Source organism: Neomonachus schauinslandi, chromosome X (genome assembly GCF_002201575.2).
Source record: "Neomonachus schauinslandi chromosome X, ASM220157v2, whole genome shotgun sequence".
Lineage (NCBI taxonomy): Eukaryota > Metazoa > Chordata > Mammalia > Carnivora > Phocidae > Neomonachus > Neomonachus schauinslandi.
Genome location: NC_058419.1, coordinates 40,775,665 through 40,792,040, shown reverse-complemented (window position 1 = coordinate 40,792,040; position 16,376 = coordinate 40,775,665). Strand labels below are relative to the sequence as shown.

The window sequence follows — 16,376 nt, the reverse complement described above, 5'->3', positions numbered from 1 at the left end:
AACATTGTTCTAATTTTTATATGAAATAATAGCTCATTTCATCTTTATAACAACCCTTTGTGGTAGGTTCTATTTTAACCCGCTTGTTTTACAAATGAAGATGAAGAAAAAATAAGTACAGCTGGTTCAATTTGGCACTAGTGACAAGAACCAGTATTCAAATCTAGTAGATCTCTGGTACCAGAATCTACATTCTTATCTGCTATGTACACAACCTTATAAAGGATATATATAAGTACTGTAAATATATAGTGAGATTTGGACAATTGAACCTGACTTATTTTTTATTGAACGATAATTTTCTCAAGCACTACTCATGTTGGAGCACAGTAATCTCTTCACCCTGAATATATTTTTTCTTTAAGAAAATCTTTATAAGGAAACTTTGGGCTAGAAATTTTAAAAATGATTAATCCATTGGTTGTTTTTCAGATGAAGTGATATTGGTTTTATGTTTTGTAAAATCTTTATTTCAATGTTCTCTTTATTACAACAGGGCTTCTGGTTGGGACTCTTGATTCAGTTTTAGACTCTACTGCTAAAGTTGCTCCATTTCGCATCCTACACCAGACACCAGATTCTCAAGTTTACCTGTCAATTGCATGTGGTGAGTGCGATTTTTAAAATGTATAATCCAGGGGCGCCTGGGTGGCTCATTCATTAGGCATCTGCCTTCGGCTCAGGTCATGGTCCCAGGGTCCTGGGATCAAGCCCCACATTGGGCTCTCTGCTCAGCGGGAGGCCTGCTTCTCCCTCTCCCACTCCCCCTGCTTGTGTTCCTCTCTCGCTGTGTCTCTCTCTGTCAAATGGATAGGTGAAATCTTTAATAAATAAATAAATAAATAAATAAAATAAAATGTATAATCCATTCTATAGTGGTTTGCCATTAGGGTATTCATTCAGATAATGTTTTCCTACTAGGAATTACAAACATTAAACACTTTTTAAACCTTAAAAATATTTAAAAACATATTTAGAGGGTGTGTTAGTCCCTACATTTTTCTTTACTAATCATTTCAGTTTTTTTCCTTTCGATTAATTGGGCAAGGAAGATACTTCGATGTGGAAGATTTATTGCTCAGTTTGAGTGAAATAAAGGTTTATTAGTGGAAGGCAAATATAACATTTAAATAGATGAAGTTTGAGTTGGAGATACGGTTTCTGAGACATTTTGACTTGTCTTTTTAAATGCTTTATTTTTTAAATACAATTTATTTGGATAAAACCATTGGGACCACCAGTATTGCAGTAGGACCTGGGTAGGGACCGGAAGTGCTTGGCAGGGCAGCAGCAACCTTATATATAGTGTGCCTTTTATATAGTGTGCACCCTTGTGCAGATGCATTTAAATCTTACACTGTGGTGAAGGGATGATTTTTACAATGCTGCAGTAGAATTGGATTACTAAGCTGTGTTCTTGTCTGATATAGAAAATAAATGTTTGCATTATTTCCACATAGGGGAAAAATGTATAATCCAAACAAATAAGGATACTAAGAAATTGAATATTTACTTTATTTATACTCCCTAGTTTTGATTTAGAAAGGAGTTAAACATGTAACTCTACATTGAGAGAATAGCAAGGCATCTAATTGTTTAGGGAAGAAGGATTACAGATTATTACAATTTTTTAAAAAATCCATTAGCGTGAAGGACCTGAAACATGTGTTCCAGCAAATTTTGAGCAAACTTTGGTCAGCACTACGGCTATATGATTCCTTTCTTCAACTTACATCTGCTTCACCCAACTGCTGAGAAGATGAGAACTCCTTCACACTTCATCTGTAATAACTCAGATTAGGGCAATCAAGCCCAAAACTAAAGATCGTCCCCTAAGAAAGTATAAGCCTGAAAAATTGAAACATTTTTAGTTACACACCTACTTTCTCACAAAAGGCATTATATCCTTGAAATAAGAAGAGATGTCTTACTGGTAATGCTACATATTCATTCATGCTGAGGTAGTTCAGGTGCCTCCACATATATATATATATATATATATACATTGTAGATAGAAAATGAATTAGGATATTCTTCCTGATAAAACAACTCAAAATTTAAAAAAAACCCACAATGACAGTTTACTTCTTTTATGATGCCATTATAATGTTCTAAATTAAAAACCCAGATTTCTGGCCTTTTTAATGTTGAAAGACTGCCTTTTTCTCTTTCTTTCATCTCCCCCTCTCTTAAGTAGAGAGATACACTTAAAAAAAAAAAAAAGCGTGTGAATTCCTGGATAGTTCATATGTGTGAACATACAGCATACCATGAATTTTTAAAGATATGTGGCTTATCTTTTGCATCTCCCTATACTTTTACTTTAGCATTGCCAGTGAGTGTTTTCTCTTGGCTCTCTTAAATTGAATGCCATCTAAACTAAATGAAGAAAACATTATACCTGCTGATGTTATGAGACATTTGTAGCCTCAACTCTAAATCTGGTTGGTAGAAATTATTTAGGGAAAAATATCCATTCTACTTTAAAGAGGGGGGATTATTATGTAACTTATTCTCCCAAATTAACATGATGCAGAAATACAATAATTACCAACTTGAAGCTTCCTTATACCTAAAGGACCAAAATAAAGGCTTAGAATTTTCCCATGGCTTTTATTTGTGATTCATTAAAGAAAGTTATTACACTTGGTATTGTGACTTTAGTAACATGAATACAGTTTTTAACTGGATTGTAAGAAATAGGCAGTTTTGCAATTTCAGTTAATACACTTGCATGTATCATAAAACATACTAAGGAGCCAAGATGTGTCTTTTGAATGATATTTTTATAATCCACAATGCTGGGGAGGTCTTAAAGGTAAAGATCTTAAAGATCTTTTATAACCCACAATGCTGGGGAGATCTTAAAGGCTTTAAGATCTTAAAGATCTTAAGTTCTTCAAGCCAAAGCAACCCAGAGCTAACTGTAATATTTGACCCTCAACAAGCTACCTAACACTGATCCAGCAGGTCACATGGATTTACTTGCTACAGGGTTTCTAACCTCTTTGCTGAAACTTCTTTAGGTTAACAAGGCCTTTTAATGAAAAGGGTGACTGAGCAAAGGCTTCCCCTTCTAAGATAAGTAGAGTTGCCACAGTTGAAATCCACATTTATACAGTGTGCATAGTATTGTCATGTGCATGCTGTTTGCAGTCACACAGATTACAGGGACAGTACTGACTGTATTACTTGAAGACCACAGATTAAATTATATATTTATGTTCTGGCACTCTGTATATTCTCTTTAAAAATATTAGTTGCTGTAGGCACCAGTTACTGGCATCTTGTTTTCAGAATTTTATATCTTTTGTCATGAGTTGTATTTACTTTTTCCCCCTTTCATTAAATATTTTAGTCTTTCATTTATAATAAAAAATAGTATTTATCCCTACATATACAGATGAAGTAGAGAATAAGTGTAATTAATATTTTTATTCTTTTATGATCATCATTTCTGAAAACGAGCGAATATAATTTTATTTCTTTTTAAACTAAGCTTGTAAATATCAAGAGCAGTTTTGTTGTGGAGTTTCCCTTGAGTCTTTTATTCTCTTTCATTATTAATCAGGAGCCAACAGAGAAGAAATAACCAAACATTGGGATTGGTTGGAACAAAATATCATGAAGACCTTATCTGTGTTTGATTCAAATGAAGATATTACTAATTTTGTACAAGGAAAGATAAGAGTAAGTGATGGATTTATTTTGTAGATGGAATACTATATCTTTGACCCTCTTATTTTAGTATCAAAGGCCATGTGGGAAGGTCATTGTTTTACTGACACCTTTCAGGATTGGCAGAAGTACACATATGAATGTCAGAATCAGTGCTAAAGAAAATTATTAAGTCAATGATTAGTTTTTGGTGCCCTTGTGAGTGCTCTTAGGGATATTTTCATTTCAGTATTTCATGAGTTTGGAATTTGGATGAATCCTTCACGCAATCAAAAAAAAATATTTAGCAAATTCAATCCTGGGTTTCGGTACCAAAAAAACCCAAAAAAACAAACAAAAATATTTAGCACCTATATTTGTGGTAGCTCCTTGTGAGGCATTAGAAAAAGCCTTATTACAAAATTAAAGAAAATTTGCTCACCTCTGTCCTAAGAGAAGCATTTATGTACACACATTTATACATATATGTAGCTTGTAGATATATACAGTTGTATTCAGTGAACTGTTTAAATATATAAAATGTATTTTTATTAGTAGGTAATAATTGATTGTCAAAAAATATTTTTTCTCCTTTAGGGATTGATTGCTGAAGAGGGAAAACATTCTTTTGCAAAAGAAGATGATCCTGAGAAATTTCGAGAAGCCCTTTTGAAATTTGAAAAATGTTTTGGTTTACCAGAGCAGGAGAAGTTAGTGACATATTACTCATGCAGTTATTGGAAAGGACGGGTTCCTTGTCAGGGATGGCTCTATCTTAGCACCAACTTTCTGAGCTTCTATTCTTTTTTGTTGGGATCAGAAAGTAAGTCGCTTCTGTTACTTACCATGACTTTGAACTTGCTGACTGACCTGTCAACTCTGTGGGGTTGTTAGGTTGTATATAAAGCAATAGGATTGATATTAAGAGTAATTGTACATTAAAAAGTTCACTTCATCTAGAGAAAGAATCCTTAACATAGGAGCCATTGAAAGTATATATAGAATGCCTTGCATATTGTGGGAAGTGAGTGAATATTAAATGATGATGGTGACCTGGCATATAGCTCCTTTCTTTGTCTTGTTCTAAACTATGGACTCTGCAATTCATGTTTTAATCCTTGTTTTAGAAATACAGTATAAACATAGTAGCCATAGTATCTAATGGCCCGCATTTATAGAGAAGAATCAAACAGTAATGTTCAGAGCACACATATAGCTTTTACATCAGTGATTATGCAATTATGTAAAGTAATAGATTTAAATATAAAAGCAGAATAATTTTTAAAAAATTCTTTAAAATTTTATCTGTTCCTAGAATCACCAGTTATTGTATGTTCATGGTTATGCTTCAAAACTTTTAACTAATCTTGAAGTCTAAAGTATTTTAGTTGTTCATAGCATTTTTCAAGTGGTTAACTATTGTTTTAAAAGACCTGATTGATAAACGTTAAATCAGTATTGAGAAATTTAATCAAATCTGCTTATCATTCTTATTTGCAGTAAAACTCATTATATCCTGGGATGCAGTCTCAAAACTTGAAAAGACTTCAAATGTTATACTAACAGAGAGTATTCATGTGTGTTCCCAAGGGGAGAATCACTACTTTTCAATGTTTTTGCATATTAATGAAACATACCTTCTTATGGAACAGCTGGCAAACTATGCTATAAAGAGACTTTTTGATAAGGAAACATTTGCTAATGACCCAATCCTTGATGATCCTCTACAAATCACCAAGAGGTATTCAAAGCTTAATTAATACTTTTTAAAATACTGTTTTACCAAAGAACAGTAACATCGATTATCATTAAAAGTTAACTGTTCTGTGTTATATGATAATTTTTCTTTGGAATTAATCATTGATGTGTGGGTATTTTTTAGTTTATTCATATGCATTTCACAGATAGTATTCCCTCCATTAAGTTTAATCCTAAGAAGTAATAGAAGTTAAGTTTGAAAATTACTTATTGAGATCCCAGTAGGATTTGCCCTGGAGTGCTTTTAGAAATATAGAGATTTTTATATGCCTGGTTAGTCTACATTTCTCTATGAGTTGTCTGAACAGTTTCAGGTATGATATTGTAAAATGTAGTGTTTATTTTTAAATATAATTTATAGACAGCATCATTTTTTTAAAGATTTTATTTATGTATTTGGGGGGGAGGGGCAGGAAGAGGGACAAACAGGCTCCGTACTGAGCCCGGAGCCCGACTTGGGGCTCAGTCTCACAACCCTGAGATCATGAGCTAAGCTGAAATCAAGAGTCAACCACTTAACCAACTGAGCCACCCAGGGGCCCCTAGACAGCATAATTTTTTATGAAGAGGCAAGTTAGTGGAGCCAGTGGAGCATGGGCTTTATAAGGAGAGTACAACCCTTGGACAAGTCATTCTCTCTCAGGACCTTAGTATCCTCATGTATCATTTCTACCTCAGGGAGCACTTGTGAGGAATGAACAATATAACGTGTGAAAGCACTTTATAAAATATGGAAACACTAGATAAATGTTAATCATTATTAATGCCTACCTGAGAATTATCTCTGATAGCTGTTTGCTTCTCTATTTGGTTTGCTGAAACTGACCAGAGCCCTTTCATACTGCTCAACACTCAGAACAGTTGACTGAAATAAGCATGCCAAAGGAGAGGGAAAGAAGAGAGGATCTAGAAATAGCTAGTGAATGCAGCTTCTGGCAAGGAGCATGAGGGTATAGACTGTATGGGAAACTGTGAGAGGAACCTAAGCTGCAGTCCTATGGATAGACCAGAGCAAGTGACCTAGAGGGTTGTGTGATTACTACATAGCCCTAACTGGATATGGTTGTTCCATTTGCCTATTTCTAACCATTTCTAAAATCTGTATACATAAGGACTTCTTTGTGAGTGTGTCTGCTTTTCTGGAAAATAGATCAGCAAGGTGAATTTTTTATAGGTCCCAGTGTGCATGATTTATAAATAGAACTCTATAAGGATTAGGAATTCAGTTTATGTTATATTATAGTTGAGCATTTGTTTTTGTAGTTTGTTCCTTGATTGGCCACCATAAACATAAACTTTTTAGCCATTTTATTTCCCTTAGAATATCCTCTAAAAAGCCATCTATCAGGGGTGCCTGGGTGGCTCAGTTGGTTAAGCGACTGCCTTCAGCTCAGGTCATGATCTCAGGGTCCTGGGATCGAGCCCCGCATCGGGCTCCCTGCTCGGCAGGAAGCCTGCTTCTCCCTTTCCCACTCCCCCTGCTTGTGTTCCCTCTCTCGCTGTCTCTCTCTCTGTCAAATAAATAAGGTCTTAAAAAAAAAGCCATCTATCAATGAGTTATTCATTACCAAGTCTGTATTTAAATGATATAGGAAATCTATTTTTGTCTATGTGTATTTTTAAGAGAGCCTATTGAAAATCATAGATATCTAAATCCTTTTTTCTAGTAAGTTAAAAAGAACAATAGATTATTTAGACTTAGCCTCCAAATGACTTTTTTCTAAAATTGAGTATCTTTATTGCTTCGGCTTATTGTTTTTACAAATATGTATTACTTCTATAATTTAAACAGTATAGAAGCACATTAGCAATAGTTAGTTTCAGTGTATATCCTTCCAGGCTTTTTAATGCATTAATTAAAAAGTATTTGCAAAAAACATGATTGGGACTAAACATTACATATTATTCCATAGTCTGCTTTTTTCCCCCCTTAAAATAATATATCATGGACATCTTTTCATTTATATAAATAGACCTCATCTTTTAAAATAATAATAACCCACCAAGTTATAATTTAAGTGAGGTAAAATTAATGTGGTTTTCTGTTCATCAGAATTATTTTGAAAGACATGATGAAATGCCACATATTCACATAGTATATGCTGGAAGGATGAATTTGGTTTTAACTTTGTTGGCTTTGAGTTAGAACTTGCATAATTTACTTACTACCCCAGATGGCATTGCTGCTTAACACAAGTGTTTACTGCCTCTAGAAAAATTGTACTATTTTAAGCAATTGTTTTTTATTCATATATTTATATATCAGTTAACAAGTCATCTTTATTTCTTGACACCTATCCTGTGCCCAATACTGTGCAAGCAGTGTTGTTTTATTTTGCCTCTAGTATGGATTTTTTTAAATGTTCATTTAAGTGTTTGTTTCACTTAATTTTAATATTATCTTTTATGTACTGTTCTTCTTGCCCAAATTTTGATCCCATAAATTTTCATTTTTAATTTTTCTCTTTTTTATTTTTCATTTTTATTTTGTTTGAACTGGGTGACTTGATTTTCTGATAACTACATATAAAAATTGTTTGCCAATATTGGTGTTAGCCATATTCGCATATTATGAATATGTAATAATATAATAATAATCTTCCAGCAAATCACTCCTTAACAGATGGTTTAAAGTCCTACATCATCTCTAACTTCTGTGCATTATAATTTAGTAATAAAACAAAATTGGAATAGGGAACAAAGAAAATGAATTTGTTTTGAATCCGTGTGTTTCTTCCATTACATAATTTGTTGAAGAACATAGCATGTAATATTTAATCTTTCTGCTTTAGAGTACATTTAGATTAGTCAATATGGGCATGTGTGTACTTTAGAAGTCATTATTTGAGCCCTCTTTGTTCTTTTCTACAGAGGTCTGGAAAATCGAGCCCACAGTGAGCAGTTCAATGCTTTTTTTAGGCTCCCCAAAGAAGAGACTTTGAAAGAAGTACATGAATGTTTCTTATGGGTACCATTCAGCCACTTTAACACTCATGGAAAAATGTGCATCTCAGAAAACTATATCTGCTTTGCTAGCCAGGATGGCAATCTATGTTGTGTAATCATTCCATTACGAGAGGTAATACAAATTTGGTTACATATCAATTTTAGTTTGAAAATGCTATCATTCACAGAATAAAATATTTAATTCTGTAAATTATTGAAAACTCTATATGCACCACCCTTTTAGTAATTTTTAAGAATTTTTTTTTTTTTTTTTGAGAGGAAGAGAGAACACATACGAGCAAGTTGGGGGCAAGGAAGGAGGGGCAGAGGGAGAGAGAGAATCCCAAACAGGGCTCAATCTCACAACCCTGAGATCATGACCTGAGCCAAAATCAAGAGTCAAACACTTAACCGACTGAGCCACCCAGGTGCCCCAATAATCATTTTTTAAGTTCAGTAGTATTCTTCAGGATAAGAGTACTAGGATAAGAGCATTATAGCGCTCATTAAAAGTGAAAATAGAAAAAAATTAAAAATTTACAAACCAGATAAGGTTCAGAATGACTCAAGATGGAGCATGATCGCCCAGACATTTATGACATGAATACCAAGACTTAGACTATTATATTTGATACACACAGTCAAAAAGAATATAATTGATAGCTTTTATGTAAGTTAGAAATAAATTGTCAGCATTGTAGCCCTGAATTTTTACATTTATATTGTCATTTTTTAAGGCTACATGTTAATTAAACCTTTTTCTTGAGAAGTGAAATAACTTGAACTGAGTTTACTTGTGTCAGTGGTGCAACTAGTACCCAAAGTCTATTTCTTGATAAGTCATACCATGGACCAAAGCTTTAGCCACAAAAGATTAAGCAAAACATATTTTGCCTGAAAGCGTCAACAACAAGGGAGAATGGGATTCATTTATGTTTTCACCCCCCAGGTCTTAGCTATAGATAAGACAAATGATTCCAGCAAATCTGTCATCATTAGCATCAAAGGAAAAACAGCTTTTCGCTTCAGTGAAGTTAAAGACTTTGAGCAGCTGGTGGCAAAACTCAGACTCAAGTATGGGGCAGCTTCAACTCAGTATCACGATGTTAGCACAGAGGTAATTATACAGCAATCAAATCATTTTTTTAAAAAAAGTTTGTTTCATGTGCTCCATTCTTTCAAAAGGAACTCATAGTACTTTTTCTATTCATGCTTAGGTTTATTTTTTTTAAAGACTAAAACCAAAGAAATTACATTCTCTAAGTCACGTTATAAAGCAAAAGTGAGAATTAAGAACTTTATTCTTTTTTAGGAACTCGTATTTTAAAAATTATTATCATTTGATCTTTCTTGACTATATCTGCAGTATCTCAGATATACACATCTTGTACTTTCATTTGACATGGCTTTTAATAACTCAAACTATATTTGAGAATTTAATAAGGACTTAAAAAAAGGACTCTCCTCTGACTGCTGTAGAGAGACAGCAATTTTAAACCAGTCTAAATATCTTTTATTTAATATCGAGTAGTCCAGCCTTACTTACATAATATAGCCCAGAGCAAAATAGTGGCAAAGCTATTTACTAGTAAAATATTAGAGAAGGCAAATATTCTTGGCGAAGGGTGCTTAAGAGACTGATTTTGATATTTAGTGTGTCCTTTATGTAAATGTAGATACTTTCAATTCAAATTAATTTTCATTTTCAATGCTTAGGAAATTCATGTTTTAATAGATTGATAAAACTTATCACATTATAACTATTGTATTTTAATTAAAAATTCAAAGAAAAAGTCAACATTGGCTTTATTGGCTATATTATTTGGATAGGATTATAGCAGCTTTTACCTCTCCAGAGTAGAGACTAAAAATATTATGCTAAGTCAATTATAATGCAGTATTGGTAAGACTAGCTTTTTCTTCAAGAATAGAAAAACATAATGAAAACATGTAATTAAAAGATACATATATCTCTGTTCCAGACCCAGAATCTTCATGTTAACCATCAAGAATTTTCATGCCCCAACTTTATAATCTTTCATTCTCTTCAGGTGTGCACCCAGGCTATTCCTTAGTTTGATGTTGAGGACACAAGTAAAACCTGATCAGTCCTGGTAGTTTCTCTCGCAGTGCTTCCATATTCTTGCTTATATCACTTTTTTTCCTGTCCTATTCCATTTCAGATTCATTCTCTCTGTTAAATTTAATGCTCTGCTTCTCTTTCTTTCTCCTTCAATTTATCTGTGTCTCTTAAACCTGAAAAACTGGAATTTTCCCCCCAAAATTCTCAGGTGCCTCTAGTAGTTGGGTATGATCAGTTGTAAGACAGGATTTTGTCTCAAAATGAGTTTATCATCTTTTCAGATGTATGTCAGAGTTCTAAGGTTTTCTAGTTTCTCTTCCCATTTTTAAAGGTTTTAGTAAAGGTATATGCAAAATACCAGTTGGTATACTGGTTTCCTAGGGAAATTTTTTTTTAAGTGTACCCTTTAATCCCCATTCCCTATTTGCCCCATCTACCACCTACCTCCCCTCTGGTAACCATCAATTTGTTCTGTATTGCCAAGAGTCCATTTCTTGGTTTGTCTCTCTCTTCTTTTTTCCTTTGCTCACTTGTTTTTTTTCTTAAATTCCACATTATGAGTGAGATCATATGGTATTTGTCTTTCTCTGGCTGACTGACTTCGCTTCTCATTATACTCTCTAGCTCTATCCATGTTGTTGCAAATGGCAAGGTTTCATTCGTTTTTATGGCTGAATAACATATATATATATATATAATACCGCACCTTCTTTATCCATGTACCTATCCATGGACACTTGGACTGCTTCTATAGTTTGGCTATTGTAAATAATGCTGCAATAAATATAGAGGTGCATGTATCCATTTGAATTAGTGTTTTTGTATTGGTAGGATAGTTCTATTTTTAACTTTTTGAGGAACCTCCATACTGTTTTACAGAGTGGCTGCACCAGTTTGTATTCCCACCAACAGTGCAAGAGGGTTCCTTTTTCCTGCACATCCTCGCCAACACCTGTTTCTGGTGTTGTTGATTTTAGCCATTCTGACAGGTGTGAGGTGATATCTCATTGTAGTTTTGATTTGCATTTCCCTGATGAGTGATGTTGAGCATCTTTTCATGTGTTGTTGGCCATCTGGATGTCTTCTTTGGAGAAATGTCTGTTCATGTCTTCTGCCCATTTTTAAGTTGGATTATTTGTTTTGTGGGTATTGAGTTGTTTCAGTTTTTTATATATTTTGGATACTAACCCTTTGTCAGATATGTCATTTGCAACTATCTTCTGCCATTCAGTAGGTTGCCTTTTAGTTTTGTTTATTGTTTCCTTCACTGTGCAGAAACTTTTTATTTTGATGCAGTCCCAGTATTTATTTTTGCTTTTGTTTCCCTTGCCTTAGGAGACATATCTATAAAAATGTTGCTACAGCTGATGTGAGAGATATTACTGCCTATGCTCTCTTCGATGATTTTTTATGGTTTCAGGTCTTACATTTAGATCTTTAATCCATTTTAAGTTTATTTTTGTGTATGGTATAAGAAAGTGGTCCAGTTTCACTCTTTTGCATGTGGCCGTCCAGTTTTCCCAACACCATTTGTTGAAGAGACTGTCTTTTTCTCATTGGATATTCATTCCTCCTTTGTCAAAGATTAATTGACCATATAATTGTGGGTTTATTTCTGGGTTTTCTGTTGTATTCTATTGATCTGTGTGTCTATACCAGTACAATGCTGTTTTAATTACTACCGCTTTGTAATATAACTTAGAATCTAGAATTATGATACCTCCAATTTGGTTTTTCCTTTTCAAGATTGCTTTGGCTATTTAAGTCTTTTGTGGTTCCATGCACATTTTAGGATTATTTGTTCTAGTTCTGTGAAAAATGCTGTTGGAATTTTGACAGGGATTGCATTAAATGTGTAGATTGCTTTGGGTAATAAAGACATTTTCACAATATTTGTTCTTCCAACCCATGAGCATGGAATGTCTTTCCAGTTTTTTGTGTTATCTTGAATTTCTTTCATCTGTGTTTTATAGTTTTCAGAGTACAGGTCTTTCACCTTTTTGGTTAAGTTTATTCCTACTTTATTGTTTTTGTTGCAATTGTAAATGGGATTGTGTTCTTAATTTGACTTTCTGCTGCTTCATTGTTAGTATATAGGAATGAAGCAGATTTCTGTACATTGATTTTGTATTCTGCAACTTTACTGAATTCATTTATCAGTTCTAGTAGTTTTTTGGTAGAGTCTTCAGGGTTTTCTGTATACAAAATCATTTTATCAGCAGAGACAGTTTTACTTCTTCCTTTCCTATTTGGATGGATTTTATTTCTTTATCTTGACTGATGGCTCTAGCTAGGACTTGTAGTACTATGTTGAATGGGAGTGGTGAGAGTAGGCAGCCTCATCTTGTTCCTGATCTCAGAGGAAAAGCTTTCAACCTTTTACCTTGGAGTATGATGTTAGCTGTGGGCTTGTCATATATGGCCTTTATTATGTTGAGGTATGTTTCTTTTATACCCACTTTGTTGAGAGTTTTTATCATGAAAGGATATTGAATTTTGTCAAATGTTTTTTCTACATCTATGGGTATGATCAGATTATTTTTATCCTTTATTCTATTCATGTGGTATATCACATTTATTGATTTGTATATGTTAAACCATCTTTGCCTCCCAGGGATAAGTCCCACTTGATCATGGTGTATGATCCTTGTAATGTGCTGTTGAGTTTGATCTGCTAGTATGTTGTTGAGAATTTTTGCATCTGTATTCACTGGGATTTTGGCTTGTAATTTCTTGTAGTGTTCTTATTTGGCTTTAGTATCAGGGGCATGCTGGCCCTGAAAAATTAGTTTGGGAGTGTTCCCATCCCCTTCACTTTTTTGGAAGAATTTGAGAAGAATTGGCATTAATTCTTTAAATGTTTGGTAGAATTCACCCATGAAGCCATCTGGTCCAGGGTTTTTCTCTGGTGGGAGATTTTGGATTACAGATTCAGTGTCCTTACATGTTATTAGTAAGTTCAGATTTTCTATTTCTTTATGTTTTGTTGATAGTTCATTTTTTATTGCTGAAAAATATTTCATTATCTGGATATACCACAGTGTTTATACATTCACCTCTTGATACCTTCTTTGCCTTCAATTTTTGGCAACAATCAGTAAAGCTGCTATAAACATTCACATGCGGATATGTATGTGTACACATACATTTTCAACTATTTGGGTATATACCTAGGAGCACAATTCCTGAATCATATAGTAAGGCTATGTTTTGCTTTCTAAGAAACTGCCAAACCATCTTCCAAAGTGGCTGTACCATTTTGCATGAATTAGAGTTCTTGTTCCATATCCTCAGCAGCAAGTACTTGTTTCTGTGAGTGTTACGGATTTTAGCCATTTTAATGGCCAATAGTATCTCGTTGTTTTTTTAATTTGCAATTCCTCTATGATATAATATTGAGCATTTTTATATAATTATTTGTCATCTTTATATCTTCTTTGGCGAGGTCTCTATTCAGATCTTTTGCCCACTTTTTAACTTGGTCTTTTATTTTTTTAAAAACATAATTTCCTTTCATTCCTTTAATATATTTACAATAGCTACTTTACATTCTTAGTTTACAAAATCAACTGGAACTCTCAAAGCCATTTTCTGTTGGTTGCTTTTTTTTAATAGTTCTTGTTTTTATTTTTAAACCTGGCTTTCTCGGATTACCCCCATGAGTCAGTATAAGTTGGTGGTCAGCCAATGACGGGTCAGAAGAGCTCCTTAAATGCCTTGAACCATTAAGTTTTCTACTTTTTACCAAGGGAATCTTTATGTGAAGGTATACCTCAAACTTCAGGCAGTTTATAAATCAGCCTCGGTTTCATTGCTTACCTCCACAAAGTCAGCCAGAATTGAGTGACTGGGGCCTTCCACTGTCCCGTTTCTTTCCTGGGCAGTTTCACATCCCTGTACATGCATACGTCCATCTACATCTCCAAGAATATGTTAGAATCTTTCAAAGTTCCCTGTGTTTATCTGGTTATCCGAATCTTCCTTTTAGATTTTTAACCAGGCTCTTGTTTGCCCCAAACTGAAATAATAGCTTTAGGCAGCTGTGATGTTATCAGCAGATTACTATGGCCTTCTGTAATGCCCTGGGGATGGGACTTTCTTCATTCAAAGACCTGAGCTCTGAATCAAATCAAATAACACCCTGGGAATGGAGATTTTCTAGGGAGCTGTTAGTTTGGTCAAAATACTGTGTTCTGGGGATGGGGATTTTAGTGATCAACCAAAAGATCCACTGGCTGTGTTAATGCAGGCTTTCATGGCTGCCATTACCTCTGAGCTTGGGAGGGAGGGGTGATGAGAACAGCCTCAAGTCAAAACTTCACAGAATCTGGTGTTCCTCCTACAGTTCATTAGTTTCACTTGTATCGATGCTTTTCAGTTCATCCTGTGCCTTTGGTAAATTTCCAGTGCTCTGAACTGGTATTTTTTAAATCTTTTGCCAGTATTTTGTTGTTTTTGTAGGGGAGTGGGTTCACTGAAGTCCTGAGTATGCTGTTCTAGATGTTGATTTGTTGACGTCTCTAATTTTGATAGAAAAACAATGTCTCTCTGAGACAGCGCTTTAATCTTTATTATGTAGATTGATTGTGGTTTATAAATGACAGATAAAGCATTAGCACTTTTTCTTCTTGCAGAAACTTTTAAGCATACATTTGGGACAATTACATTTTTTTTTTTCAGATTCCTATTAGTTCTGATTCTACAGACCCATCTGATAATACTGAAGTACGATCTTTGACATGTCAGAGAGAATGCAGTAAAACTGTGAACACCGAAGCCTTAATGACAGTATTTCACCCTCAGAATTTGGAGACTCTTAATTCCAAAATGGTAGGAAAACAAAATATTTAAATCTGTGGACTGAAACAGTTGATCAAAAATAAAAATCTTAGAGCAGACTAGAAGGTATCACAACTGAAAACTCCTCTTTTGGTGCTTGAAAAGGTTTTCCAGCAGATACTATTGTGTGACTTGTTTCATTCAATTACACAAAAGGGCTGTTAACAAACTAAAGGGCTGTTATCAAGAATTAAGATAAACTATGAAAATTGAACATTGGGTTTTATTTGCATGGATTGTCAATAATCCTAAAATCAAGGTGATTGGGGGAGAATGATGATTCAAAGCTTTACCTCTGAAGTATAATGCTTTTCCCATTTTTATATGAGTTTAGGTAAGAATTAAAATAGCAAATTAAAGCTGTTATGCTCACATGGATTCGGAAGATTTGTGATGAGTGGTCCAGTGTTTGGCCCCTCTGTCAATACTGATTTTGACTTTCTGTGTTCTTGATTTCCATAGGTATTGTTTCACAGTGAAGAGAGTTTTCAAATTATTTGAAAGAAGTTAATTTCTCACCATGTTTACTTGGTTGATTTTTTGTTACAGTTGAAAGAAAAGATGAAGGAACAGTCATGGGACATCCTATTTGCAGAATGTGGGCGTGGTATTAGCATGTTTCGGACCAAAAAGACTCGAGATCTGGTTGTAAGAGGGATTCCAGAGACCTTAAGAGGAGAGCTCTGGATGCTTTTTTCAGGTATTACATATATTCACTTTATTTTTTTCTTTTTTCTTTTTTTTTTTTTAAAGATTTTATTTATTTATCTGAGAGAGAGAGAATGAGAGAGAGCACATGAGAGGGGGGAGGGTCAGAGGGAGAAGCAGGCTCCTTGCCGAGCAGGGAGCCCAATGCGGGACTCGATCCAGGGACTCCAGGATCATGACCTGAGCCGAAGGCAGTCGCTTAACCAACTGAGCCACCCAGGCGCCCTATTTTTTTCTTTTTTTTTTAAGATTTTATTTATTTATTTGACAGAGAGAACACAAGCAGGGGGAGCAGCAGAGGGAGAGGGAGAAGCAGGCTCCCCGTGGAGCAGGGAGCGCAATGCGGGGCTCAATCTCAGGACCCTGGGATCATGACCCAAGCCAA

General features: G+C 34.4%; 1 protein-coding gene across 1 annotated transcript in view; it reads left to right on the top strand.

Moving 5' to 3' along the window:
* TBC1D8B (TBC1 domain family member 8B) overlaps positions 1–16,376 on the top strand; it is a 54,175-nt gene that overhangs the window by 14,587 nt on the left and 23,212 nt on the right. The window contains exons 2-9 of the mRNA XM_021678170.1: positions 497–607; positions 3,572–3,690; positions 4,255–4,480; positions 5,158–5,398; positions 8,287–8,494; positions 9,311–9,478; positions 15,125–15,274; positions 15,833–15,983. Coding sequence (XP_021533845.1) covers positions 497–607; positions 3,572–3,690; positions 4,255–4,480; positions 5,158–5,398; positions 8,287–8,494; positions 9,311–9,478; positions 15,125–15,274; positions 15,833–15,983 — 1,374 coding nt within the window. The remainder of the gene's footprint in view (positions 1–496; positions 608–3,571; positions 3,691–4,254; positions 4,481–5,157; positions 5,399–8,286; positions 8,495–9,310; positions 9,479–15,124; positions 15,275–15,832; positions 15,984–16,376) is intronic.